At 46.3% G+C, this 27,973-nt stretch overlaps 6 protein-coding genes and 1 long non-coding RNA gene across 9 annotated transcripts; 3 read left to right on the top strand and 4 right to left on the bottom strand.

The window, feature by feature from the left end:
- The first annotated feature begins 13 nt into the window (after window positions 1–13).
- On the top strand, window positions 14–9,454 carry LOC108079079 (RNA-binding protein 12). The gene is made up of 3 exons (XM_017173303.3): window positions 14–205; window positions 4,586–4,924; window positions 6,277–9,454. Exons 2-3 carry the CDS (start codon window positions 4,782–4,784, stop codon window positions 9,266–9,268), a joined length of 3,135 nt encoding a protein of 1,044 aa, XP_017028792.1. The 5' UTR covers window positions 14–205; window positions 4,586–4,781; the 3' UTR covers window positions 9,269–9,454.
- Window positions 904–3,465, bottom strand: LOC108079080 (DNA translocase FtsK). The gene is made up of 2 exons (XM_070285123.1): window positions 3,274–3,465; window positions 904–2,525 (listed from the first exon to the last, which is right to left on the bottom strand). Exons 1-2 carry the CDS (start codon window positions 3,289–3,291, stop codon window positions 1,137–1,139), a joined length of 1,407 nt encoding a protein of 468 aa, XP_070141224.1. The 5' UTR covers window positions 3,292–3,465; the 3' UTR covers window positions 904–1,136.
- A 201-nt stretch (window positions 9,455–9,655) lies between the features above and the next one.
- Window positions 9,656–10,820, bottom strand: Pex10 (peroxin 10). Its single transcript, XM_017173305.3, has 2 exons — window positions 10,428–10,820; window positions 9,656–10,366 (listed from the first exon to the last, which is right to left on the bottom strand). Exons 1-2 carry the CDS (start codon window positions 10,698–10,700, stop codon window positions 9,728–9,730), a joined length of 912 nt encoding a protein of 303 aa, XP_017028794.1. The 5' UTR covers window positions 10,701–10,820; the 3' UTR covers window positions 9,656–9,727.
- A 130-nt stretch (window positions 10,821–10,950) lies between these two features.
- LOC108079055 (E3 ubiquitin-protein ligase RNF10) lies at window positions 10,951–14,156 on the top strand. Its single transcript, XM_017173262.3, has 4 exons — window positions 10,951–11,697; window positions 11,765–13,261; window positions 13,320–13,474; window positions 13,535–14,156. Exons 1-4 carry the CDS (start codon window positions 11,598–11,600, stop codon window positions 13,964–13,966), a joined length of 2,184 nt encoding a protein of 727 aa, XP_017028751.1. The 5' UTR covers window positions 10,951–11,597; the 3' UTR covers window positions 13,967–14,156.
- Window positions 14,157–14,191: 35 nt separating this feature from the next.
- LOC108079057 (Phosphocholine cytidylyltransferase 2) lies at window positions 14,192–15,768 on the bottom strand. The gene is made up of 3 exons (XM_017173266.3): window positions 15,542–15,768; window positions 15,153–15,476; window positions 14,192–15,090 (listed from the first exon to the last, which is right to left on the bottom strand). The coding sequence occupies exons 1-3, from the start codon at window positions 15,653–15,655 to the stop codon at window positions 14,392–14,394; spliced, it is 1,137 nt and encodes a 378-aa protein (XP_017028755.1). The 5' UTR covers window positions 15,656–15,768; the 3' UTR covers window positions 14,192–14,391.
- A 463-nt stretch (window positions 15,769–16,231) lies between these two features.
- Pcyt1 (Phosphocholine cytidylyltransferase 1) lies at window positions 16,232–26,295 on the bottom strand. Of its 2 annotated transcripts, XM_017173263.2 has the most exons (4): window positions 26,101–26,295; window positions 18,158–18,735; window positions 17,566–17,889; window positions 16,232–17,504 (listed from the first exon to the last, which is right to left on the bottom strand). In XM_017173263.2, exons 2-4 carry the CDS (start codon window positions 18,659–18,661, stop codon window positions 16,749–16,751), a joined length of 1,584 nt encoding a protein of 527 aa, XP_017028752.1. In that variant the 5' UTR covers window positions 18,662–18,735; window positions 26,101–26,295; the 3' UTR covers window positions 16,232–16,748. The 2 variants fall into 2 exon arrangements, with proteins under 2 accessions (XP_017028752.1, XP_017028753.1); XM_017173264.3 differs by lacking the exons at window positions 18,158–18,735; window positions 26,101–26,295 and adding an exon at window positions 17,956–18,107.
- On the top strand, window positions 20,610–23,749 carry LOC138928313 (uncharacterized). Of its 2 annotated transcripts, XR_011444818.1 has the most exons (4): window positions 20,610–20,709; window positions 20,857–21,273; window positions 21,343–21,524; window positions 21,581–23,749. It is a non-coding gene; the product is annotated as an uncharacterized lncRNA (long non-coding RNA). The 2 variants fall into 2 exon arrangements; XR_011444817.1 differs by having other exon boundaries at window positions 20,610–21,273.
- Window positions 26,296–27,973: the final 1,678 nt, after the last annotated feature.

The raw sequence follows: 27,973 nt of genomic DNA, 5'->3' as shown, positions 1-27,973 counted from the left end.
GCTTTCAGCCATTTTGTTTTCACTTGTCAAAAAAAAAAACAATTACAACACGTCGTTTGTATTTTCGCTGCCAGGATTTCCAATTTTCAGCCGTTCAACTGCAGAGATTGTCGAAATAAATATATAGGCGTTTGTCCCAAAACGAATCCTCCTGTCTTTGTGCATTGGTTGTCCAGAATAAGTTGCATTTTATATGGTTTTCGTGGTGAGTAAAAGTTCATTGAATAAAAATCAGTATTCGTACTTCGAGCAGCGACGTGCCCCCCTCACCTATCCTGTCTGCTTCGTTTTGCTTCTTCTTCGGCGGAGATGCCAACAACAACAACAATCACGCAACAGCAACAACACACACAGCGAAAGGGACGAGGGCTCAAAAAACAAAACAAAGAACGGGAAAATAGTGAATATTAATTAAAATCTGTGGAAAACAGTGTGTATTGATTCGTGCCAAGCTATTCCGGGCCATGCTTTGTGATCCGCTTCGTTAAATTCGGTGTTTTCGTGGTTACCTCAGTGGTTACCAAGTACAGTCTAGCATGGCTTTGCTATCAACAAAGTGCCTTGTTTTTTATTGTAAAGCGAATATCTGTTGGTTCGGTAAATTCTACAGTTAAGGTCAAAATAATATAGCTTGATTCGGAATATGTTAAGTCAGCGAAAAGGTTACCAATTTGCAAGTAAAGAAGAGTTAACAAATTGTTATTTTAGCTTGTAAATTATAATGATAGTGAAAAACAAGTCGTTTAAAATATATTGGTATAAATACTACATGTTTCCGTTTCTAAGCAACTTTTTCAGCCATTGTTCACAAATTAACACTAATCCCAGTAATAAATTAAATAGGTCATTATCCAAAAACGTATTTAGTATTAATCAAATATTTATTATTTTACTATAATGGGCTCTTGTGAGATACGTTTTAGTTTAGAACAATGATCCAGCTACAGCTGAACAATAGAGAACTTCGAGATCGAAGATGTTAAGTATTCCCGAACAGGGAGTTGGGGATGTCCGGACTATAGGAGCTCCATATGTGCTAGTCAGGAATTGACACTTTTGATTTACAATTATAATTACAATATTAACCTTAATCGCTACTGCTGCGACCACACTGGGCGGGGTCTAGTTTTTAGAGCTCAATACTTTAGGCCACGCGACCGCAACGTGTTGGGACGATTGGGACCGCCGCCAAAGATGCTGGTGCGGAAACTGGGTGGATTGCCGCCCACAAATCCTCCTCCGCCGGGCTGAGCGCCACCGAGAACCGGTCCCGGGGTGCTGCTGCTCCCGGGAGCCCGGCTGATGCCCAGGCCATTGTTGCGCAGCCTGGGCGCCACATAGGGACGCTGGCTGGTAGATACTCCGCCCGAGCCAACAGGCGGCAGGATGCCTGCATTCGGTGGTGACACTACCTGGGGCTGCTGCGGAGGCGCATTTGGAGCAAAGCCCTGCTGCGGTTGCTGCGGCTGTGCTATGGGCGGCACTATTGAGTTCACGGAGGAGTAGTTGGGAGGCGGCTGCTGCTGGACCGGAGGCTGAGCCGTGATTGGTGGAATCTGCGTCTTTTTCGTAAGCGACGGAGCCAGGTACGGATGATTGCCGCCACCAGTGCCGCTACTATTGCTCTGCGGAATATCGTAGGTGCGACCCGAGGGAGTGGTCACCTGGATACTGTTACCCGGAGGGGCGCCGCAGGGCTTGGAGTAGTCGTAGCCATTTGGCACCGCCTGGACGTAGTTGTCAAAATACTGGGTCACCTGGTGCATGGGCGTTGAGTAGTTAACGCTTATCAGGGACTCTTTGGTGCGCAGACCCAGCCCCGAGCGTGCCTGAGCCGCCTGGAGGCGAAGAATGTTGGCCTGCTTGATGTGCGGCAGCAACTCGGCATCGCCCTTGATCTTCTCCACCACCGCCTCGTCGCTGTCGATGTTTCCAGTGCTGGTAGCACTACTACCCTTGGCATTGTCCTCTCCCTCGCTCTGCTCAACGGCGACGGCCTTTTTGGTAGTGGTCTCCTCAGCCGGCTTGGCTTCCTCCTTCGGCACCTTCTCCGCCTGGCTGGGAGTCGCCTCCTGCTTTTTCTCCTCCGCGGGCTTCTTGCGATTCACGAACTCGAACAGGTCATCTATGTCCGGGACATCTGGCAGTGCTCCATAGGAGTCAAAGTTATCGCGAAAGGCATTCGCCCACTCCGGGTTCTTGTGCAGCAACGGATCAATCGCCAGCTTCGGCTGCTGCTGCTTGTGACCAGTGGGAGCCCCAAATGTAGCAGCTGCCGCCGCTTCTTCCGGAGCAGATATGCTCCCACCCACGCTTTTGATCACCGTAATGGTCTTGACGCGAGTTCCCTCCTTGGAGTCAATGTTGGTGGCCGCATAACTCAGGCTTAGGTCTCGCTTGGCCGGCTGCGGCTTCACGACCACCTCGGTGGGCTTCTCCGGGTACTTGATGCTGATTATCGTCGTCCCATGGACGCCCACCAGCAACAGCAGGCCTAAGGCGGCCATTCTCTGAAAGCGGGAAAGCTGCGAGACATTAAAATTTATCTTTCTCATATTTATTCTTTTCGTTCTGTTGCTTTCTATCTTGAGTTGGAATCTGTTTCTGGGTTAGTAAGGCCTGAAAGTGATTCCTACAGATCCTAAGGGTTCTCTTTTATAAACGAAATATTTCGAAATTCAATTCTACCCTTATCAAGTCTGCTTGTTTTATAATAATTGTTTAATTAATTATCCAAGTTTCAAGATCAAGAGGTTGTTCTTTAGTTGGGAACCTAATATCGGGGAAAAATATATATAATCGAATCTCTCTTGAAGTTGGTAAGGTTCTAGAGTGATTCAGTTCTTTTATTAATATTACCACCGCCCAAAATAGTATTTAAACAACTATTACAGTCTTCCATTGTGATATATATTATGTTTTATAAGCAAAGTTCTAACTTTGAAAATGAGAGAAAAAAAAGGGCTTGAGCTGGTTGACAATGCAAAAACTATCATATGAACTTGGCGGAGAAGGTGGAGGAAAGCAAAGATCCCTTAGGAAACTAAACAGTAAGTTGCTAAGCTCTAATCCAAAGCTAGAATCCCGGATATGGATACTAATATCTAAAAATGGCTTGGACGAAATATAGATCCGATAAGAACAAAGACTAAACTGTAATTTGCTATCCTGAAAATCGCACACAAGTCTATAGAGCCCAGATCTTATGGGATCTATATCGAACACGAGGAACACTGTCGAGAGTAATCCCAGGCTTATTCGGCGATCACTCACTGTTGTGGATTTTTTCATTTCTTTAATTCTCCGATTACATGCGATCGATCAATCCAATTGATCCGATCGTTTAACGACGACAAGTCGATGATAGCGCGATGATATGCGATAATTGCTGAGGATGATGAGGACGATGATCGGTGATCGATGACGACCGACGGCGACGGAGAGACGGTAACGCGGCCAATTCGATTTTCTTACTGCCAAAGCGGAGATGCCAACAATGCTTTTTATATAGCCAGGCGGAAGGAGTTTGGGCTCGAGTTTCCTGAAGCTCAACTCGGCACCCCGACTCCTGCTGGATCTGTGATGTCTTTGACACCGAAACACTAACATGCCGACAGTGGCAGACCAATCGCATTGACTTGAAACACAAAACTAGCATCGACGATTGAATTAAAGCTGCATAATCGCTTTCCCATTACGTCCAAAACGATCAACGGGTTTTCTCCACCTCTGTTTTGGGAAAGCAGTTGGCGATCCTCCGGCCCGCTATTCCGCCGCCTCCTCCTCCTCCGGTGGAAACAAAGTCGTCTAAACGGCAGCTAATTGAGTGCGTCTAATGAGGAAATTGAAGCGGTCTAATGATCGTGGAGCATGTGGCTCTGTGGGAACGGGGATCTCCCAGACCCAGTATGTGCTTAGGTAGGGTTAGGGTGTCCTCTGGCCACTATTTGTGGCCTCGATCAGGCCTTGGACCTATTAAGGTCATCAGAGTAAGTGAGACCCTTTATTTATTTATATATTTTTTGAGAGCTGGGAAGCCTTGGTGTGCTGCAAGACTTGTGGGAAACTGGTCGGCTTACGCAATACTTAAATCAGGCGCTCGTCTTGGCCATAGCCAGCTCAGAGCCCAGAGATTGCCTAGAGAAACCACACTTCGTCCGTGGAGTCTCTCATATGTGTGCAATGAGGCGATCAACCCGAGATAAACATCAGGAGCAGAGCAGAGCAGAGCTTTGCCCGCAAGGAAGTTGTCACTGAAAAATAGTTTACATCGGAGACACAGAATAAATATGTTCATAATAGCATGTGCCGATTAAAGATAAGCCTGTTCAAAGCCTTGGCATTCGGAAACCTGTGTTACGATTAATATTTCCAATGTTGAAAAAGAGCTGAATGAGAAATCAATGATTTAAATTTTAAATCCAATATTATTTATATCCATATAATTAATTATTATTACTATAGTATAAACAAAAAGTAGTTAGAAACGATTTCCGCTAGAAATCGACATTAATATTGATAAAAAGCTTTAAGATCTTGTTCTGTTGGCACACAAGTCTCCATAAGTCTCCGATTTTCTTTACAGATTCAATATAAGCAGCGGAAAACCACTCTCATCAGAATCCAGGGCGATGGCCATCTGATGTTCAGCTAAAGAATCGGTGAAAGCATATCTCCCAGTGGAAGCGGGAGGATCGCGGATAGCCAGACAGCGAACTATCTGTCGTCTGTCTGTACAAAGAAAGAAATAAATTGCAAGTCAAATCAATTGATTGATCAAGATGAGTGTGATTATTCGGTTACAAAATCTGCCGTGGACGGCAAATGCCCGCGACATTCGAAACTTCTTCACCGGCCTCTCAATCCCCGAGGGCGGTGTCCACATTATCGGCGGCGAGATGGGCGACGCTTTCATCGCTTTCAGGTAGTTAGCCACAATCTGATCTATAAGTAAACCTATAGCATACCTGAGCCGGCTCTCCTGAGTCGCTCCAAGCATGAATATTCCACAGCGGCGGTCAAAATAATAGCACTAAGAAATTACTCAGAATGTTATCTTCGATGAGCGGATGCAAGTACATATGTCTGGATGAATGGTTCTATATACAGTAAGACAAAAGGTAACATCATTATCCAATCTAATCCATACCATGACAAACTCTGGTTACGCCAATATTGTCACACATTTTAATGCCAGTCTTAAAAATGGCGTAAGCCCTTAATTAAAATGATCGTAATTATGTAAAAATAATTACAGAAACCAAGGTAAGGTTACGTTGACAATTAATGTATTAAAAAGGAATCATTTATTTGAAAAGAAATAAGAATAATTTTTTTTTTTATTACAATTTTATTAACCCCTTTTTATACCCTTACAGGGTATTATAATTTTAATCAGAAGCTTGCTACGCAGCGAAGAAGTCATTTCCGACCCTATAAACCATATATTTTCTTGATCAACATTAACAGGGGAGTTTTTCTAGCCATGTACGAAGGGAAAAAATATGTTGACATTTTTTCACAATTTTATAAGGGGTTACATCGTTAAAATTAAAAAAAAAATATATTTTTTTTCAAATGTTAAATTAGTATGCAGACTTGATAAACTTTAAAAAACTAGCACAGAAACGCATTCAGAATTAAAATTAATGCATTTTTGACCTAGTTATGATAGTTTTTCGAGTCGGTACCCTGATCCATTTGCAAAGTTCAAAGGTTTATAAGCTTGGGCTAACCGAAGTTAAATTCTTTCTCGTTAAAATTGAATAAATTGGATAAATATTTATATTAATAGATATGGATAGATTTACTACTTGGCTGTTAATGCTGATCTAGAAATTATCCCTTAACTGCGTTGCAACATTCTGACTAAAACTACAATACCCTGAAAGTATATACAAATTATGACTCCTTTGTTATTCCAATATTTTTTTTATTTAGCGAGGTATGGCTAATTTTTCAGAATTTTAATTTTATGCACATCGGAATAGTATCATAAACTGGGTTGGTAACGAAAAAATGAATATAAATATGTAAATATAAGCCTTTTCGAGTTCTGTGAAGAAGCATTATAGATGGATCGAATGTATTTTTAGTGCTATTATTTTGACTGCATTTAAAGAGGACACGGATGAGACCACCGGAACTCTTCCTAGAAACGAAGACGAAGCCACTGCGCGGCTGTTTAGTATATTGACCGCCACCTTTACTGATTACTTCCCCTGATTTGTTGCTTTCGTTCTCTTTCTCCCATTTCTAAAAACCCATCGTCCACAGCACCGACGAGGACGCCCGCTGCGCCATGCTAAAAGATCGCGAGAAGCTAATGGAGATCCAGGTGCGCCTGCTGCTCTCCTCGCGGGCCGAGATGCAGAAGGTTATTGAGACCGCTCGCAAGGCGGCCACGACGCCAGCGCCCATTGCCGTGCCTGTTCCCATACCAGTGGCTCCCACTAGGCCAGGCTCAGCTGCCACTTCAGCCCCCCTGCCGCCGATCATTGGTGGCTTGAGCGGCTTTCTGGGGCAGGTCAAGGCCGCTGTCCCTGTAGGTGCCACAGGGGGCGCTCCTTCTTTTCTGGCCTATCAGCAGCAGGCGGGCATCACGCTTTCCGATGTCACAGGGCGCGGTCGCAGTCGCAGCCGCTCCTCCAGCTCCGATGACAGCGATCGAGAATGGGAGCGGGAGCGTGAACGAGATCATCGCGATCGAGGTCGCAAGCGTCGCCCGGAGCGTAAGGATAGCCAAGAAAGGGAGTTAAAGTTGGCCCACATGGGAGGCGCTGCGATACCCTCGCCCTGGGCTCAGGCACCACCTCAAGTCCAGCTGCCGCCAGGTCTGGGCTTAGGTCTGGGCCTCCCCGTGGCCCCGGTCTTGCCCTCGCTGCAGAACTACACCACTAGCACCAGCAGCACCACCAACAACATAACCAACAACTACAATCTCGCCCCGAACGCCAGTGGCAATCCACAGCTGATGGCTGCACTGCAGCAGGTGGCCAACGGCAGCCAGGCCCAGGTGATGGAGCAGCCTGCCAAGTCCACCGAGCCCATCGCCTTTGCCAGCGTTAATCCCTATGCCCAGATGTATCCACAGCTCTTTCAGCAGCAGCAGCAGCTGCTCCAGCAGCAACAGACGCCGGCCAAGGTGTCGCCTCTGGGCATGGGCAGCTCCCCGGGCGGCGGTGGTGGTGCCGGGGTCGGTGGCGGCGGGGGGAACACACCCGTGGCCGTGGCCGACACCTGTTACATCCGAATGAGTGGCATGTGCCCGAGCATCTCGTACAGCGACATCCGCAAGTACTTTCAGGGCCTGTATATTCCCCACAACGGCATCAAGATAATGACGGTGAACGGCAACCGCACCGGGGTCGCCTACGTGGAGTTCTCCCGGGTGTCCAGTGCCCAGAAGGCGGTGCAGCGTAACAACACCATGTTTCGCGACCGAATGATCCAAATCGCCCCCGTGGGTGATGAGGAGTTCGAGCGGGCGGAGGAGCGTGCCAATCAGCAACGAAATCATCACGATGGGGGCGGCAGGGGCCATCACCACAATGGTGGCGGCGAGAGAAACAGCGATAGGGGAGGAGGAGGAGGAGGAGGCATGCCCATGCCTATTCCTGTTACCACAGTCCTGTACATAGAGGACCTGCCGCAGCTCACCACCGAGCAGGAGATTATGAAGATGTTCTCCTCCAACTACACCGTGGTGGACATCCAGCTGTCCCCCAGTCCCAACAATCGTCGCGAATGCGTGGCCTTTGTCCTGTTTGCCAGAGAGTCTGATGCGAAGTCAGCGCTGGAGGACACGTCCAGTCACTATATTGGTTTCCGGCAGCTGAGGGTGAGGCCCAGCAGTCTGCAGGAGATGCAGAATGCCAAGGAGAAGCTACGCCGGGCCAACGAGCAGCTGCTTAAGGAGGAGGCCGACCAGAGGGAGGAGCTATTGCAGGATCAGCAGAGAAGGCAGCAACAGCAGCAGCAGCAGGAGGAGGAGCAAAGTAGGCTCAGCAACGATCCAAGAAGGCGCCAAGCACAGGAACAACAGCAGCAGCAACAACAACAACAACAACAACAGCAGCAGCAGATGAATATGAATCCCAATATGATGTCACCCTTTGCCAACGGCAACATGCCATTCAACATGCCAAACCTGCAGCAGCAACAGCACCAGCTGCCCAACGGCGGCAACTTTCCCTTCAATATGGGCAACAACATGGCCATGAACATGAACTGCAATGGAAATTCAAACGGCAATGGTCCTAACTTTCCCAACATTGGCCCAGAGAGAATAGAAGGCGGAGGAGGAGGAGGTGACAACCAGCGACCCCGCCAGGAGGACGTCTTCGTCCGTGTGCACAACTGCGAGTATGCCACCCGGGCCAATGATCTCGGGGAGCTCTTCTCCTTGGAGCAACTGCGCATCGAGCACATTGAGCAGCTGTTCAATGAGCGCAATCAAAGCTCCGGTGAGTTTATTGTGGAGTTCTCAGATCCCGCCAGCACCAAACAGGCCGTCCGGGAGTTTCACAATCGACGTTTCAGGGGCAGGGGTCTACGGGTGGTTACCATTACACCGCAGGAAATTGCGGACAGAATGAACAAGCCCTTCATGGACTATCTGCCAGGCGGCAACGGTCCCAGGCAGCAGCAACAGGCAGAAGGTAACAATGTCAGTGGCGGTAGTGGAAGCGGAAGTCGCGGAGGTGGCTCCAGCGAGGGTCAGGGGAAACAGCAATCACGTCGGCGCGGCCCTAGTCGGTTTAACGACATCAGTAGTCCGCCGCAGGACCAGCCACCGCAACAGCAGCAGCAGCAGGTGGAGAAGCAAAGATCCCAGGAGAGGGAAAAGTCGCAGGAAAGCAATAGCAGCTCCACTGCCTCCACAACAACCACCGGCAAGCAGCACTTCAATCCATTTGCCCGACCCGACCCACCACAGATCAGCGGCACCAGCTCCCTCACCCCTAGTCCGGCTCCCGCAGCTGCTGCCCCAGTGATTATGACAGAAATCTCGGATAAGTTCAATCGACCTGGCTGCGTTGTGGCCATGCGCAACGTTCCCTTCAAGGCGGAGCTCAAGGACATCCTGCGCTTCTTCGGCGACTACAAACTCAGTCCCGACGACATCATTCGGCGGTTCAACGATGACGGCAAGCCCACCGGCGATACCCGTGTGGCTTTTGAGTCGCCGGCGGAGGCTCGATCGGCCTTTGAGTCGCGCCGCAGGAAGCAGATATTCAACCGCACCGTCTACCTGGATATCCTCTAGGACAATTTAGATTTTGATTTAATCATAGAGGTAGAATGTATTGTAAATACCTAGATAAGTAAGATCAGCACCAAAACTATAAGGAAGGCGAGTGGGACTGCGACTTCATAGATCTAAGAGTCATCGGACTTTGAAGCAGAGAGCCTTGTTTAAATAATTAAATTACTTTTGCCTTGATTAATTCAAGCCCTTTGTTTCGTTTATGTTTAAGACTATCCGAGATGTAAGAGTATTTAGGATTCCCAATGATATTTTCAGACAAAAATAAGATTAAGGTGTCGCAACAAAGTCAGAGTTTGTTAAACATTGTTATAAGCCGACCAAATGGGTTCCCTTAAAGCCAAGGATCCCGTATTTTGTAGTGAGTTCAATCGTAAAAAATATATATCAATTCCAAAGCAAATGTCTTCAAATAATACATGGCATTTACAGGTACACATTAGTAGGGCTATCTTAATCCTAGGAATAGTTCTGTAGCAGGATCACCTGGGACTTCTTCAGCGACTCGCGGCACAGAGGGCACTCATCCCGCTCCTCCAGCCACTCCAGCAGGCAGTGCCAGCAAAATATGTGACCGCAGGGCGTCAGACTGCTATGGGATCGCGGCTCCAGGCAAAGAATGCACTGAGGGGCATCCGAGTCCGGATCTGCGTCCTTAACACTTGTTGATCGCCGCTGCAGGAACAATTTCTTGCCCGCCTGCTTGATCGCCTCCAATTGCTGGCGCCGATGCTCTCGCCAGGCATCCCAGCCACTGATGGCCAGCGAAACGGTGACCTGCAGGAAGGTGATCACGCCGAGGATCTTGTAGCCGTACAGTGAGAACTCTGGCTGCAACCAGTGGCGGATGAGCACGTAGTTGATGCCCGTGGTGCGCTTGGACAACTGATATTTGCTGGCGTCCAAGTAGAAGAGTGACTTGTGCAAGGCCTTAACATAGCCTGGAGATTGCTTCACCCGCAGGATGATCTTTTTCAACTGCTGCTTGGCCTGGGGACGGATTTCCTCATGGTTGGCCACGTACAGTTCCAGTTTTTGCAACAGTCGCTGGAACAAGGAGTCACCACCAAACTCAAGGACGATGGCCAGGAGTTGCAACTGGAAGAGTATAGGAAAGAAAATGAAAACCAATCTGCACGCAGCTGAATGTTGGGCTTACCAATCTGCTGGGAATCTGCTTGTAGTTACCGTCCACCTGTATGATCCCTGTGTACTCCTCCCCGAGGGTTTGTAAGTTGTTGGCCGACGCGAAGCCGTGGTAGCTCAGCTCCGCCAGCAGCCGGCACATCTGGTTGTACTTTATCCAATTCCTTGGGCCTGTGAGCCGCAGGACATCGGAAAAGTCCTCGGCCAGCTCGTTCGTATAGCGAGCATCCTTTTGCACAGAACGCACGATCTCCGGCTGCCGGGCACGGGCATTTCGAAAGTCCATTTCGTCGGATTAACGACTAGGGTGTTGACTTTAGCATAGTTATAGCTTTTCCAAAGGCCGGTCAAAGTGCGTCCCAGATAACAAAATCAGCTGTTGGATGCACAGCTTGGCGTTTTCCAGCACTGCTTCTGCCGATAGTAGCAGGCTGCCAAAAAATGTAGCTCAATTTTCTATGAAATTAAACAAAAAATCCAAAATTCCTCACGACTGGAAATTATAATTATTTTTATTTGATTTATTATTGCTGTTGGGAATTGATTTGTGTCACGACCAAGTCCACCCACATCTCTGGACAGCGCGCTTTCCAACACTCACAGTCAGCCATTTTGCATAGGGCATCGCGGATGCTATTTTTCCCGACCAAAGAATATTTGGTTTTTCCATCAAAATTCCGTTGATTTCGAGACGTAAAATCGAGCAGTGACCGACCGAATCGGTGGGAGCGTACTATTGGAAGTGAAAATTGTCGGTAAAGACCAGGAATAGACCCCGAACAGACCCACAGACGTCACGCATTTTCAGAGACACCCATACGACGATACGACACGAACCAATACCAACACACGGAGTCATAGACTAACTAACACACATAGAAAAGTGAACGATCCGCAAGTAAAAGTACTTGGCTTTCGGTACTTTCGACTCGCCTCGAGACCCCAGCACTTCCTCGCGACAGCCGCATTGGATTTTTTGGAAATATTACGCAAGTATTATTTCTGGTCGTACCGTTGGATAATCATGGCTCAGTAAATATGAATCCGCAACGAGAATACTCTGCCCAACGCACTCCGTGTGGAGACCTAGGCAAGACGCAGTTTGCTGCCTCTTGGCAGCTGCCCAGCACCAGCACCAATACCAATACCAGCACCAACACCTCTCAGTTCTACAACCACTACGATGGACAGCAACAACAGCAACAGCAGCAGCAAGAAGCAGCCTCAATCCTCCTCTCATCATGGCAAGTCCTCGTCTGGTGAATCGCAAAGGAAGTCCAGTGGTGAGTTCTTGCATCCACATCCTTCTGTAAAGTGCCATAAACCAATGGTATTCATTCTTCTCCTCAGAAGTACATGCCAGCAACAGCAAGCAGCGGAATAACCGCCGACGGGAGCAGCTTCCCACACCACGCAACGAGCAGCAGCAGCAGCGCAGCACCAAGCAGCAGCAGACACAACAACAACAGCAGCCAGCCAAGCTACGTCCCAATGTGGACAAGCGGCCAAGGGCTCGGGGCGGCGGCGGTGGCTATGGGGCCAACGATCCGTTCGCATCCCGCGGCGAAGACTGGGCTTCAGGCGGCACCCGACTAGCCTACGCCAGTGCCGGCTACCCACGTAGTAGCGGTGACTTTGACCATGAACTGAACTCTGTGTACGCACAGGGCAGCAAGAAGCAGAATTTGAACCATCTGCTCAACTTCCACTGCGTGCCGAGGGAGCTGGAGCGGGGACACCACCATCAGCATCAGCAGAACCATGGCCTGGGCCTGCGCAAGCAGCGCTACAACAAGGAGCAGTTCCTGCAGGCCAACTTCCAGTTTGTGATTCGCTTGGGGGCCAAGGCCCAGGTGAATGGCTCGCCGGACGAGCTCATCGATTGGAGCTACATTGAGCAGATCAACATCCAGACCACCGAGGAGCTGCAGTGCCCCATCTGTCTCTATCCGCCGGTGGCAGCCAAGCTCACCAGATGCGGCCACGCCTACTGCTGGCCGTGCCTGTTGCACTATCTCTCGCTGAGCGACAAGACCTGGCGCAAGTGCCCCATCTGCTATGATGCCATTCACGCTGGCGATCTAAAGAGCTGCACCATCGAGCAGCAAAGGGACTTGCAAGTGGGCGACACCATAACCTTTCAGTTGATGCGACGTCACAAGGGCTCCATGTACATCGAGAAGCACGGAGGAGCTGGAGGGGAGGCCATCGAACGTTTCCCACTCCTCTCCGCCGGCGAGGAGGCCAAGCGGTACTCCAAGTTCGTAATAGCCAAAAGAGCAGATGTGGCCGCCATTATCGAGAGGGAGCGTGTGGAACTGCTGGCCGAATCGGATGTATCGTGCCCGGAGGATGTGTTCATCCAGCAAGCGCTGGTGACGCTCCAGGAGCGCAGCGAAAAGCTGGGACTCGAGAAGCCTGATCCCAGAGAGTTGGAGCTGGAGGAGGTGGAGCTTCCACCCCAGGATCACGAAGCCAAGTTTGATATTGAGAAGCCGGACGATGCCTCCATCTCGTCGGCGGGCGAGGCATCGAGCAGCATAAGCTGCTCCTCGGGCAACACCAGCAGCCACAAGTACTATTATTTCTACCAGTCGAACGATGGCCAGAACATTTACCTGCACCCGTTGAACGTGAAAATGCTGCAGGCCTGCTACGGCACCTTGGACTTGGGTCCGCTGCTGATCGAAGCGCAGATCGTGCAGAAGGAACAGCACTCCATGGACGAGGAGCACCGTCGCAAGTTCACCTGTCTGGGTCACTTGCCCCTTACATGCCAGTTCTCCGTTGTGGAAGTCGAACTGCATCCACCCATTGTGTCCGGAGGAATACTCAAGCTCTTCAGGGGTGAGTCCTCTTATAAGTTTTTCTATTAAATATAAGCTAAGCGATGTGCCTCCTCTAGAGGATCTCCTGCATCGAAAAAAGGAGCGCCAACGTCGGGATCGCGAGGAGCGCAAGCGAGAGCAGCACATCAACGAGATCAATGACCGCCAGATGGGCAAACTTATAGCCAGTGCAGCCAACCTGGACCTAAGCTCCTCCCATGAGTTTCCCACGGTGAGTTTCCCTTGAGATTAGCTCTATTTTGATTGTTAAAAATTGATTGTCTGTCCGTAGTGCGGCTTCGAGGAGGCCTTGCCCTCGCCCAGTGGCTCCTTGCCTATGGCCATTAGCCAGGAGAGTGGCTCCCGCTACTCGAGCGTGACTCTGGCCAGTCCCAAGCAGGATATGTGGCCCACCATTGGCAGTGGTTCGCCAGGCAGTGCTGCCGGATCCCTGGACTTCCAGGTGGGCGCCTGGGGTCGTTCGGCACCACCGCCGCCGCCACCGCGAACTACTCCAAACCCGAAGCAACCCAGCAGCGAGGATGATTACGAACAGCGATCTGCTGTTGGCCATTGGGGACTGGGGGAGCTATTGGTCGGAGCCTTGGATCAGAAGAAGAAGACGGGCGGCGGAGCTGCTCAGACAGAGTCAAAGAAACAGAAGAAGGCCAAGGGCAAGAAAATGGTGCCGCTGTTTGCCACGGGCATGAACAGGGCTCCATGAAGAGGATCATGGTCAATCGATTGTGTTTTTTTTTTATATGCGAATACTTCAACGTTATTTCAAATAACCACGAAAAGCGGATTTGATTTCCTTGAACTAAACTATTATTTAACCCCACTTGTATTCACATTACACATATATGCATAGCTATTTGAAAGGTAATCCAATAAAGGCAGCAAGCAAGGAAGAACGTCGGGATTTCCCTTCTTAGAAAAGCAGGAGGAGTTTCCAGGGCAGACCTTGTCTTTGTCAAGAGTATATTTAACACTTAAACAACCCCTTGTAGCATCGGGAACCATCCCACAAATCGAGGGGTGAGGAGGTCGTGCCGTTGTTGTTTTCTTCTCGTAACCAATTACAAACAATTAATTTACAGTCGTATTTGAAGGGTTAAAAATAATGGAATTTGGAATGGCAGCAAGCCGTCAATTGCTGCGTCGTTCGTACTCTAGGTCCTTCTCCGCTTCCGCATCCTCTTCGTAGGCAGCCAGATTTCGGCTGCGCCGAGTCAAGCCGCTCCGCTCCTGCTTGCCCGCCGCCCCGTACTCCAAGGGGAGCTCCAAGTACTCGTCATCGGACTCGTCATCGCGCTCCTTTCCATCAGAGTCGTCGCCGTTGATAGAGCCATTCGGACTGCCAGGTGGACTGAGGGCCTGGATGATCCTGCCCTTGGACTCGTTCCACAGGCTATTGAGTCTCTCCCTACCGAAGAGCAGCAGGAAGGCGTCAATAAACTCGCGCGACTTCTCCTCCCACTTGGTGATGATGTCCACCTTGACCTTGGTCAGCTCCCGCTTGCCGCGTGACTTTAGCTCGTCCATCTTGTTCTGCAGACGGAACTTCTTCTCGGATAGGAACGAGACGTTCAGCTCCTTGGCGGAGTAGCCTCTGGCCAGGTTCCGGCGCACATATACATCGTAATCCTTCACGATTCGCGCCACAATGTCCGAGGTGGACACACCCTCGGTACGCTCCGTGGCCACGAACATGCCGCGCGCCTTGAGAGGAGCATAGATGTCGTTGACGCCACCAGCTCCGTAGGGGATGTCGTCGTGGGCCACAAAGTCAATTTTGTTGTCCTCGAGGAACTCGTCAGTCAGCGACCAGGGAGCATTTGGAACGATCTGCCAGGAGGGTGAGGAGGTTGTAAAAACAAAAGAGTTCTATGGCCATAATGGAACCCCACCTCATCCACATATCGGCAGTGACGCACTGCTTCATAGCGCTCGTATCCATTCATGACCGTGCGTCCCTTCATCCGGAGTGTCAGCTCGTCGTTGCACACGCCCACGATGAGGTAGACGTTGGGAAATATGTTCTTCGCCTGCATCAACTGGCGGGCATGGCCCTGATGGAACAGATCGTAGATGCCATCGGCGTAGACACGCACCCTGCGGGTGGTCTGTCCGGCCTTGGCCATTTGGTAAGTGATCTTCCGGGCGTAGTCGCACATCTTCCGCTCCAGCATGGCCTTGTCATCATAGGAAAAGGGAGCTGGCCTGCAAATTTCCTGGAATGAACAGTGCAGAGTGGTCATCAGAATCAATTGGGGTCTGAATTTCATGTTTCACTTACAAAATCCTCAAAGTCCATGAACAGCGGCAACATCTTGAACTCGTGCGGAGATGTGGGCGTGACGGGAGCTGTCGACACCGGGGACGCATCCTCCTCCTCGGGCATCTTGTCCATTATTTACAGAAATATATAGTAACGGCGACAAAACAAGCAAGACCTCCACTCAATGTGCCTCCAACCGGACGACTGATTACATAAATTTATACGATTCCGGCACAGAACGCCAGGCCCACTCTGAGGAGGATTGAGTCCGAAACGAAGCCAACTGCGCACTAACGACGAATAAATAAATTGGCGGCAACTGGTGGCGAATCAATACAATTGACTTGGCCGGGCGGTGTTCCCGGCCTGGGTCTCGGTCTCAGACGCGGATCTTCTTCAATTGCCACAAATTGAGGCGCAAACAAATAGGAAGCGGCGGTGGTGTGTCGCCTGACTTGGCACGGGCTCGCCCGATCCGATCCGATCAGGCGATGATGGTAGCTGTGCATCTATATATAAACCGCAGAGCCATTAAACAAATCAGTGAACCGCTTCCAGCCGGTGAATGGGTGAAGAATAGAAAGGGGGCTCCAATCAAGGCGAGCGGTTTCATCATCGCTGGCGCAGCAAAAGAATTCCGCAACTGCTGTGGCCAGACTGATGGCGAACTCTTGGAGAAGATCAAAAGTGGTCATAAGCATGCTCTGGTCTTGTTTCGATTCAATGTTTATTTCTCAAAAAATATTTAACAAAGCATTTTTATGCAATAATTCCGCTATTGCCAACTGTTTCTTTTGTTTTCTTTGTTTAATCGTTTTTTCTTTTAAATATTTCTTGGTGTTGTTTCTTGTTGTTGTGTTTGTGATTGTGTTAACTTAGAGCTAATGTTATGCGAAATAATTTAATATAAATATTTCTAGATATTTTCGGTACCGCAGCCGCCGCTCTAATACAAAAATGAGTCTTTTCTGCGTTGCACACATCGCCGAATTAGCTACAGGATCTGGAAAAGTGGTTGAGTGCCGAGTGCGGGAGAAGAGGAGAAGAGGGGGGAGCGCGCGTGCCAACTAAAACTAGGAAAGATTACAGTGTACCATCATCTAGAGCTAGAGTAACTAGAAGGGCCTCGGCAGGGCATCTAGCGGCGTGCGGCCCGAACAAATCAGTTTACAATAGCATCTCAGACGGAGAGAAGATCGGGCCGTAGGTCTTTCCCGCACTAGAATCAATTGCTGCGTCGCTCGTACTCCACCTCCTCCTCCTCGCCGTCCGCATCATCGTCGGGCGAGCGGCTCTGGAGGCTCTGGTAACTCCTACGCGCCAAAGAGGGACGCTTCTGACGCTGCTTGCCGTTCAGTGAGCCACTGCTTCCGCTGGCGCTAACATTACCCTCTCCGGTCATCTTCTCGGCCAGCTCCAAGTAATCATCAATGGTGTCGCTGTAGTCCTCGCCGCCCTCGGTGTCGTCGCCGTTCACCGATCCCGACGGGCTTCCCGGCGGACTGAGGGCCTGCAATAGCTTGCCCTTGGACTCGTTCCACAGATGGTTGAGGTTCTCGCGCCCGAATAACAGCAGGAAGGTGTCTATGAACTCGCGCGACTTCTCCTCCCACTTGGTGATGATGTCCACCTTGACCTTGGTCAGCTCCCGCTTGCCGCGTGACTTTAGCTCGTCCATCTTGTTCTGCAGACGGAACTTCTTCTCGGACAGGAACGAGACGTTCAGCTCCTTGGCGGAGTAGCCTCTGGCCAGGTTCCGGCGCACATACAGATCGTAGTCCTTCACAATCCGCGCCACAATGTCTGAAGTGGACACACCCTCGGTGCGTTCTGTGGCAACGAACATGCCGCGCGCCTTTAGCGGGCCATAGATGTCGTCCATGCCATCGGTTCCATACGGAATGTCGTCGTGGGCCACAAAATCGATCTTATTGTCGGCAATGAACTCGTCCGACAGAGTCCAGGGCGCATTTTGGACAATCTAGGGGGGGCAGAAGAAGGTTCTTATAAGCCAGTTCCATACAAAGGTAAGAAGAACTCACCTCGTCAACGTAGCGGCAGTGACGCACTCCCTCGTAGCGCTCGAAGCCGTTCATCACAGTGCGACCCTTCATGCGATGGGTCAGCTCGTCGTTGCACACGCCCACGATGAGGTAGACGTTGGGAAAGATGTTCTTTGCCTGCATCAGCTGGCGGGCATGGCCCTGGTGGAACAGATCGTAGATGCCATCGGCGTAGACGCGCACCCTACGCGTTGTCTGTCCGGAGCGGGCCATCTGGTAGGTGATGCGCTGCGTGTAGTCGCAACGCTGGCGCTCCAGCATGGCCTCCTCGTCGTGCGAGAAGGGCGCCGGCTTGCAAATGGTCTGCTTGGAGAGAGACGAAAAGGGATGAGTGACAGGTGAAAAGGGGAGTACGAGTCTTAGGCCTACAAAGTCCTCCTCCAGGAGCAAGTCGCTCATCGTTAGTCAGTATTTTAAATATCTTTTCCGTTCGTACAAAATATAACTCCCAACAACTGTCTGATATTCAACTGAGAATTTGAGGGGTCTCAGGACACAACCATCTGGTATTTTCAAGGCCTGCTCTCCCCAAATAATTCTAATTTAGATTTCCAAGCTGTTCTGTACTCACCGCAAAATCCGAAGCACCACTGCCGTTAAAGAACTGCTGAGATGGCGCCGGCGGCGTCTGCTGCAGCTGCGGAACGTACTTCCGCTTGACGTCGCTGAGGTAGTCCGCCGTGAAGGAGGTGGAGGGGGCTGTGCTGTTGGTGGTCAGCGAGTCCTCGGCAGCAGCTGCCTCGCCGCCATCGTCAGCATCGCTCTGTGAGATGGTACGGGTGCTGTCCCGCAGCGTGGTGGCAGCGGTGGTGGGCTCGCTGGCGCCGTCACCGACGACCAGGACACTCTCCAGCTGTGCAGATTTGGACTTTGCCAGACTGGGGCTATTTGTGCGCTGTTCTTGGGGCTCTGGGGCCGTGGTGGAGCTCGAGGTGGCTGTGGCTGTGGACGACGACGAGGGCATGGCAATAGCTGTCTCGTAGGTCCGCTTCCTGGTTGTGCTGCTGGGGGACGTGGCCGGGGGCGATGTGGTGCTGTTAATTGTGCTTTTGGCGAGTATCGATGAGGTGGCCATCGCAGCGAATGTTTGGAAGCGGCAGTTTTAGCGATTTTTTTAAAACACACGGAGATTCAAGCGTATTTTTTGGTCTGCAAGAGATTTTGAGATGTTTAAAGGTACAGGTTAGAGTTCAGTAAGGCAATTGCGATTTCAGTTTATTTTATTTTTTGACAACTCGCACCAGTTAAACCCCAAAAGGCCATAAAAACATTGTATACTAAAGTGCACTTATTCAATGTTAAAAAGGGTTTTATTAAGATACTTTTGAGTGTCTTGATCATTAACCTTTGATCTACTAATATTCCTGGCTTGACTCTCATTAAATGGTGAATAAAATAAACAAATACCCCACTATTCGAGTTCATTTAATTGGTGGTTCTCCTCTTTTTTCACTCGCAATATGCGTATCTTGTTTACTAATAAACAATATTTAAGGCGGAATAATTACTAGCTATACTAATATCAATATTAATTAAACAAACAGATATTTATGGGATTTTTATGCTTACACATTTTAGGGAATATAAAAAAGCAAAGAATTTAAGTGGAAAAAAGGCTATATTGGGTACTTCCTACCCTTTAAAATATTTTTAAAAAAATATTAAATATAACCCAGATTAGCTGTAGAATAAGATATAGTTCACAGAAAAACTGTAATCATATTTCAAAGAAATTCGCCATCTCTGGGACATGGACTTGTTTACTAAACATTTTATAAATAAAATCCCAAATGACGCTGTTTCTTATAGCTTTATAAACACTAAATATAAAATCGTATAATTATGTGCATTTATTTGCATGTAAACAAGAAACATTTTATTTACAAAAATGATACAAATGTGATTAATTGCCATTTGGCGACACTGTTTGGATTTACATATGAAATCTAATATCAACCCCGTTTCCTATTTCATTTATAAGAGTTACAAAAGTTGCATTAAATTTATGCTGACAACACGTGATTCACTACCGCCCCTCCTCCCCCCTAAAGGTTTGAGCCCCAGCCAAATCGATTTCTGCTTTAATTGCCGAAACCACTGGTTTTATTAGCCACGCGCATCGAACGGCAGAGAAATTTCTGGGAAATCAGAAAAAGCATCGCAAGGCGGTAAACAATAGCAGAAACAGCCACACAAACAAGTAATAATAGAATCGACGACACGTACACAACAACAGCAACTGGGGGGCAGTGCCAGAACTAGTTCCGGCGGCTGCTGCACTTTACGTAAACAAATGGGGGGACGGTGGACACGTGAGCCAGGGTATGACCCAATCGCACTGGAGGAGAAGAGCGAGCGCTCCGCCGCTCTCGGTCAGCTGTTCTGTGCGTGCTCGAAATTAATTTTATAAACAGACAGTCTATTTCTCTCATGTTTATTCATAGTGTCACACATATTTGCTTATATCTATACGGAATATTTCTTGGCACCCCTCAGAACCTACGTCAGATATCTGGTTGGCACATACGCTTTTTTTCGCTACCTTATCAGCCAGAGAAATTCCACTTAGAGACCCCAAAATGGGGTGCACACACTGCGTTTATTTTTGGGAGTGTACTTTTCGGTTGTTCAAGGTCCAATTGGATCCGTGAGTCACCTGCTGGAACCGGCTTCCAGTTCAAGTTCAGGCTCAGGAGAGAGTCTGCGTCTGCGAGTCCGCTTGGAGCTGATGTAAGCCAGTGAAATTTATGATCCCCGCTCGATGCTAATTCATGCTAATTCTCAGTTGCCAAGCCAAATTCCTTAGCCTTCAGTCTTTGGTAATCTACAACAATATACCTTCATAGCTTTGAGCGACGTCATGGACGTCACTCGTGTCGTACGATCTACAGTGATCGCTCCAACAAATAAGCTTCTTAGAAATCTTTAATTTGCTTCTTGAAATGAGTAGCGTAACATACATAAAAAATAAAAACATAAGCTTCTCTGAAACATCAATTATTTTTAGAAAGTCATGACAGTAATGTATTATTTTCACAACAGATAACACAAGGACCTGGACTTGTAGTGACTTTTGCACTTGAAACGGAAGCTATATTTTCATAATCAAAGTGTTTAAATATAGTACGTTAAGATAACAAACTAAAAGTGATTTAAGATTGTGACAAAACTCTTTCGCATGATACAGTACTATTTTCTTATCTATAATTATTTAAACAGCGCATAAGATTCCCATTCAAATACCATATTATTCCATACCCCGCCTGCTAGTGACCACTGTATTGGATTTAAAAAAGAAAACGATGACGAAGAACCACCTCCAGCGAAGTGAGCGCTGAATCAAAAGGTAAACAAATTAGACATATACGCCGCCGCGCCACGCCGCCGCCGCCGCCGATTTTTGCCTTATTTGACGCGCCGCCGCCGAATTATGAAAAAAACGGCGCGCCGCGGCGCGCCGCTGGTGCGGCACCGGCGTAGCACCGGCGCGGCCTTCGGTGATATTATTCTTAATATAACTTAAAAACAAAAATAAATAAATCATACAAATGGCCAAATACTCGATATAAATAATCGATTAATCGTTAGGATTGTCTCATCTCCCATCTCCCTATGTCCCATCTCTAGAACAGCTATTTGGTGTGGTTTACTTTCTAAAGCTGTGTTTTTTGTGCGTAAATATGCAAAGTAAGTTTTAAAATACTATTACTAGTGTTAGGAACATATGTATTAATTAAATATTCTCTAAACAAATAGATGGATCAGCCATTGAGTATGTACTCAATTAAACACAACCATTACTCAAATCGAAAGAGCAAAGTGTGGGAGTTTTTCGGCGCATTGCAATTAGAGAACAACTGCATTGAAGTGGACAAGGTGTTCTGCCGATTATGTTTGGATGTTCAGAAAAAAGACGACGAAAGAACAATCTTTTCATGGTAATAATTAAGTTCCTTTTTTTAAGATTCAAGTAAGATTTTGTAAATTGTTTCAGTGCTAAAATTCAGTCGTATTCCACGAACTGTTCCACAGGGAATTTAAGTCGACACCTCAAAAATGAACACAACATTCGAGATATCGACAGTCCGAGTACTTCATTGGCTACACGTGGATCAATATCAAATTTTTTCAAAAAATCGACGCCAATTATATCTCCAAAAGATAGTAAGTGGGCGCTGGGACGAGAGCTAGCTTTGTGGATGGCTAGAGATTTGCTACCATTTCATATAATTTGTCACAGTGGACTTAAAGACTTTTTAAAAAAATATAGAGTTGTGGCAACTGATGCTGACATTCCACACTACAAAACGCTGTCAACAACTGCACTAGACGATGTGTATGAATGCATTTTACGAGCAGTTACACGGATAGTATCTGGACAAAAACATTTTGCCTTAACTTTCGACTTGTGGACAGATAACTATAGAAGAAGAAGTTATATAACGTTCACCTTCCATTTTCTGTCAGCGAATTTTGAGATGAAGCATTTAACGCTGGAAACAAAATATTTGTCAAAATCGCACACGGCAAGTAACATTTTAACAGAGGTGGAAGAAGTTACTCAAATGTATAATTTGCAAATGGGATCTAATTATGTCGTAACCGACCAAGGCAGCAATATCAAAAAAGCTATTAATTTGGGGTGTATAAAAAACCACTTCTGCCTTGGACATGGACTACATAATTTGCTAAATGTTGATGGTTACAATTCAGAGCCGGAAATTAAAAATTTGATTGTGAAGTGCAAAAATATTGTGAGTGCCTTACGATTCAAGACACATGTTTTGAGATGTCAAGCTGACGAACTTCAAAAGGAAGTTTTGTCAAATATCGACAATTTAGAAGAACTGCTGGCATCCGAAGATAATGAATGGGTCGACTACGATGATGATTTTGGCCCGTTAGATGATGTTCCCTTGCAAACTTACAAGAATATTAACAACCCTAATGACTTACAAAGTAGTTTGGTGGACAAGAGAAATGTTTCACTTAAGAACTCGGTCCCAACAAGGTGGCACAGCGTGTTAACAATGTTAGACAGTCTTGGGTGCCAAAGAGCCGCATTAAATAAGTTGCTCACAAGCAGCAATAAGACTCATTTAATATTATTAGAAAATGAAGCACAGCTTTTATATAAATTATGCGACTTCTTAAAAAAATTTAAAGATGCAGTTACCGTTTTGTCTGGAGATTTGTATCCATCAATAAGTCTTGCGTTAGTGATAAGAACTGAAATCGTCTCAATATTGGAAGAACCTGAGAACAATGAGCCGCTTGCTTTGACTCTCATGAAAAGCCATATAAAAAATAGATTTGATTCAAGGTTCCCGATATCGGATATACTAGTCTGCGCATCCCTATTAGATCCGCGATTCAACTCACTTGATTGTGTGTTGGAGTATTGCGAGAAACAAAGTTTAAAAAGAAACGATTTTTTGTTAAAAATGTTTAAAGAGCTGATTGGAGATGTTGAACAAGATAGCGATCAGCAGCAAGAGTCTCATTCTGCAAGCAAAATCTTAAAGCTTGCTCAACGGCATTCGACCAATACCAAAGATAACAATTTGGAAGCTGAATGCCATCTACTCCTAAGCTTATCTTCATGTCAAGACGTATTGACATTTTGGAAGGAAAAGGCACCTGCAATGCCCTTACTTTCGATGCTGGCACAAAAAGTGTTGTGTATTCCTGCAACGAGCACTCCAAGTGAGCGAGTTTTTTCTATTGCTGGTCTTACAATTACGCAGAAACGGTCGCAGCTCAGTCCTCACAACGTAAATAAAGTAATTTTTATACATGACAATTACGACACTTGCAAAGAAAGTTTAACTTAAATTTACAAATTGAAGAGATAAAAATGAACTGAATTGAAAACTGAACATTAATTATGTGAATTATGAATGAAACTTATTCAAGTCAAGGAAAAAGACTGCTATTTTTATGTTTATTTTTATTTGTTACTTAATTTTTATTTATTTTCATTTCATTTACCCAATTAATTTACTCACTTATGTTCATTTTATTGTTATTGTTAATAAAGGCGTTATAAACTGATATAATACAATAATACTAATTTTATTTAATTTGAAAAAAATCTGTACGCCGCCGCCGCCGATTCTTTCTGACTACTACGCCGCCGCCGCCGAGTCATTTTGACCTCTACGCCGCCGCCGAAGTCTTTAACCATCGGCGTAAACCTCTAAAACAAATACCGGAGAGAGCTCGCTCCTATCTAGAGGAGCGTGTGTGGGTGGACAAGTGTGGGACCCATAAAATCGATTGCTCTAAAAGCAGGTGGATAGATAAGATTGGCCTACCTGGACGAGTGAGTACCGTGTGCGGCGCTTCCGCTGCACTCGAACCGGGAGTTATCGAACACGATAAATGCGTTTGGCGGAAATGGACCGTGTTCCACAACTGATAAAGATAAAAGGAATACAACACGCTAACAACGATGGCTATATGGCTAACTCCGATCTTGCCAGCTTGGCGAAGTACACATGTTTGGGATGAAATGCCACGTTCGTTGTTATCAGCCCGGGATTTCTAGACACTACGAAGTCTTTGGAACAAAAAACTACACAAGTATCTCTCTTGGATTACGAAATCGCGTTAGTGGCGGAACCAGTCAAAGTTCGCTATCAGCACGGGACTTTTTCGTTTTAAACTGTCAGTAGTTTATTTTTGCTAGACGAAGGTCAGGCCGACAAGTGTAGATGTGTGTAAGTATGCAGTGAAAACGACTTTAAAATATAAAATAGAGACGCAGTTAATGGGTTTCACTACAATTTTTTACAATTATGAGTATTACTACTCAAGTAGGTTTGTTAAAAAAGTAAGTAGCATGATTTTGAGACATAAAATATACCAGAACTAGTACTCTTTTGTGTGATCTTAGATTATTTATATATGTAGTATAAATTTGGTGTACATGCATTTTCTATTTATAGTCAGCAAGAAAATTAAATATTCATTGATTTATAGTGTATGATGAAATTATAGCAAATATATTTCTAAAATAGCAAATAAATTAAAGAAGGTCTTCGAAGGTCTTCAGAACTTCGAGCCTTAATGTTTTAAAATCATTATAGTAACACCATACTCCCTGGTAACCGAACTAAAAGCCTGATAAATAACTCTTCTGTGCGAACCGAGTAAATAAAACAAAAAATAAAGATGTTTGTGATTTTCTCATACTCAGTTGGAGGCATTTAAAGTTTTCTGACCAGGCCAAAGAACTCTGGCGAATCTCACGGCGGAAGAAAAAGCAATTTGGAGTTTGCCTTTTGCCTTGTCCGTTTCGCTTTGATTTTCTTTTGGCCAAAAGCGAAAGGTCGAAAGTACAGTCGCCCGAAGAGATCTCTCGAAAACAAGAACCTGCCTGCCTGGGACTTATTTAAATCTTACGAGTGCCTTTGCCATCGATAAGCTGCGATCGGGGAGCAGAATATAGAATGAATACAAAGTGTGTGTGTTCATTGATAACCTTGTGGCGTGGTCTTATCACCGAAAAAAGCCACTGCTTGACGTCAACTGATCAGTTGATCGCCTTTTTCTCGATTCATGATTCTCTGGACGCTGATGCTGCTTCGGAGAGAAGCCAGGATTACGTGAGAAAATGCTGGTGGCACTATCATTTCACTATGCGAGTAGGAACTATAAACCGCCTTTCGGCACGTCTGGTAACTAGGGTCTTCTGTGGTTTTCGCAGTTTCAGCTCCATAGCCAGATAAGATTGGCCCGAAAATATTGCACAACTCTTCGCACTGCCCGCCGTCTTGCTGTTCCTCTTCCACTATCACCCACGCACCAGTACGCATTTCATTGAGCATTAAACAGCTGACTGCTGATTGTGCGTGTGATCCGCAAGTGGCTCTCCCGGTCTGGCTCTGCCTCTCTGTTGTGGTTCGCTGGAAAAGAGCGACGCAACGGTAAACAGGCACATGGAAAGTGGAGCAAGCGTGACTAACACTTGCCCCAAAAGGTTTGTATAACGGTGATGGTGATGCCGCTGGGGAAATCGTACGATCAGGGCAAAGTGCGGCCGCCGCCGATGACGCGTCATTGGGAGAGACGACGAAACGTTGCAAGTGCGAGCACAAAAAATCATACGACGGGCATGACGTGGCGGCCGATTAATGGCGTCGTCTTGCCGGCTGCCAAGAGAGCAAAATCGATAAAGCAGCTGTTCCCGTTCTCCCCCAAAACCACGAGCCAGGCGGCCACCAGGGGTGGCGGGTGGCGATTATGTAAACAAGCCTTGAGGACAGAGGAAGAGAGGCGCCCGCATCAAAGAAGAAAAATAAAACGCACATAACTGAGCATCCAAAATAAGCTACATATGCGAAGGGGGAGGGGAGGGAGAGAGCTCTCTCCGCAAGGCATAGGGCGAACTGCTCACGTCATTCTGGCGGCGTAAATGTTTTCTGGTCCCCATGAAGAGCGAAGCGAACGAAGTAGTGACCTGCATTCCAATTAAAAATTCCCCGTAATGGTTTTGCTCTCTCGACTTACTTTCCACTTTCTTCGCGAAGAACACTTCTTTGCACTGATAATTGGCGCTGCGACTGCTTGCTTGCCGTCTTCCACTCAATTGTCTGAAATGACTCACACACGCGACACAACTGAAACGGCGACGACACGATGTTGTTTGGTTTCTTAGCAATTTGTTTATAACTCCGCTTTTATTTTTTACCCATTCGTAGGCGTGCGTGTGACCAAGTAGTGATATAAATATATCGATATGCGTATGCATAAATAAAGTCAGTATTTTTTTTATTTTCGAACCACAGCTGGTATTCAGCCCACATCTGATATTACAACCTACAACCCCACCACAGCAACTGGTCATACTTCAGACAGGGCTGCCATACCTTTCGAGGAAACCATTTTTTATCGAATTCAAATTCGCCAAAATAGGCTCTGGAGAAAGTGGATAATATACGATCCAAGCAAGCCTTGACACCATTGCCGATGGGAAAAATTAACCTGGCTTATGAAGGCATATCATTAATTTTATTCATTGTTCGACCGTCTCGGTCGCAGTGCTTCTGTTCTTTTATTTTATTTTTTTTTTAATTTATTTCATGATTTTGTCTTAACTTTTTAAATTTTCCTTATTGGTGTCACAGGCATTGTTCGGGTGCCGTGATTCTGTTCTTTTATTTATTTTTTTTTTAATTTATTTAATTTATTCATTATTTCATTTGATTTTTTTTAGTTTAATCATTGAATAGGCTTCTCTGATCATCGTCATTCCATTCCATTTCATCAGATCCCCCCCTTTAATTTTTAATTTTTACATCGCTTGAACTTTATTAATTTATTTAGCATATGGGCATTTCCACAGAAAGGTCAACCGCGGCCAAAACACTAAAACTTCTCTAAAAATTTTTTTTTCCAACATAGTAACATAAGGAAAAGGCCAATTGATTAAATTTGAAGGGCTATATCATATTCTAAAACAAATTTCGAAATATTCGAATGCATATTCGCGCAAACACGATTTTTCATTATTTTGATGAAAAACATCATAAAAATGGACCTGTTTTCTTTTGTTAATTACATCCAAACCGAGGCATTATGCTTTGACTGTTGTTTACTAACATCCCTAGAAGAATGCAAAAAGTCGAAATAAAATAGATATATGCTCTTCCAATTTACTTATAATAGTAAAAATTACATGCAAAGTATGATGAAAAAATATGTCGCGTGCGACATGTCGCGTGCGAATATGATTAAAATTAAGTAAAAAATAAACTACGCTATATTTTTGCTTGTAAATTAAAGCATATGAAAGTGACATTATTGCATCATATATTAAAATTTGTTTCATTAAAATAGTCCCTGCCGTTTCGTTGAAATCAGTGTTTAAACAGCTCGCCGCGAAAGTGACTTCTGTTTTTGTCGCGTGCGAATCCTTCAGTTTTTTTTAATTTTCTAAAAATTGAGCAAACTCTCAAAATCAACATTTGCACCAATTATAGTCCTAAGCAAGAGCTATAAGTTAACATTTATAAAAATAAAAAAAATTAAATGTACCATACTTTTTTTTTGATTTGAATGCGTACGAATGTCGCGTGCGACATTATGGAAATGCCCATATTTATTAATTCTCGGTGTCATCCGCCGCGTCCCCGCTCCGCCGCGGAAATCCCTGCTAGGATAAAACTTGTTGGTTTGTTAGGAAAGAGTCCTTGCAGGGATAGTAAGTAGGAAATAATTACAGAATATAAATGTAGAATTAAAAAGAGCGAGGGAAATGCTGCAGAGACACATTTAAGGGAAAATATTCAAATTTAAAATCTTTAAATGGATAATTATTGATATTTAATTGTTTACTAAATATTTACTAATAATATTAATAATTGTGGATTTAAAGGCTTTA

Source organism: Drosophila kikkawai, chromosome 3L, assembly GCF_030179895.1.
Source record: "Drosophila kikkawai strain 14028-0561.14 chromosome 3L, DkikHiC1v2, whole genome shotgun sequence".
Classification (NCBI taxonomy): domain Eukaryota; kingdom Metazoa; phylum Arthropoda; class Insecta; order Diptera; family Drosophilidae; genus Drosophila; species Drosophila kikkawai.
The sequence above is the reverse complement of the archived record's forward strand: the minus strand, read 5'-3'. Positions and strand labels throughout refer to the sequence as shown.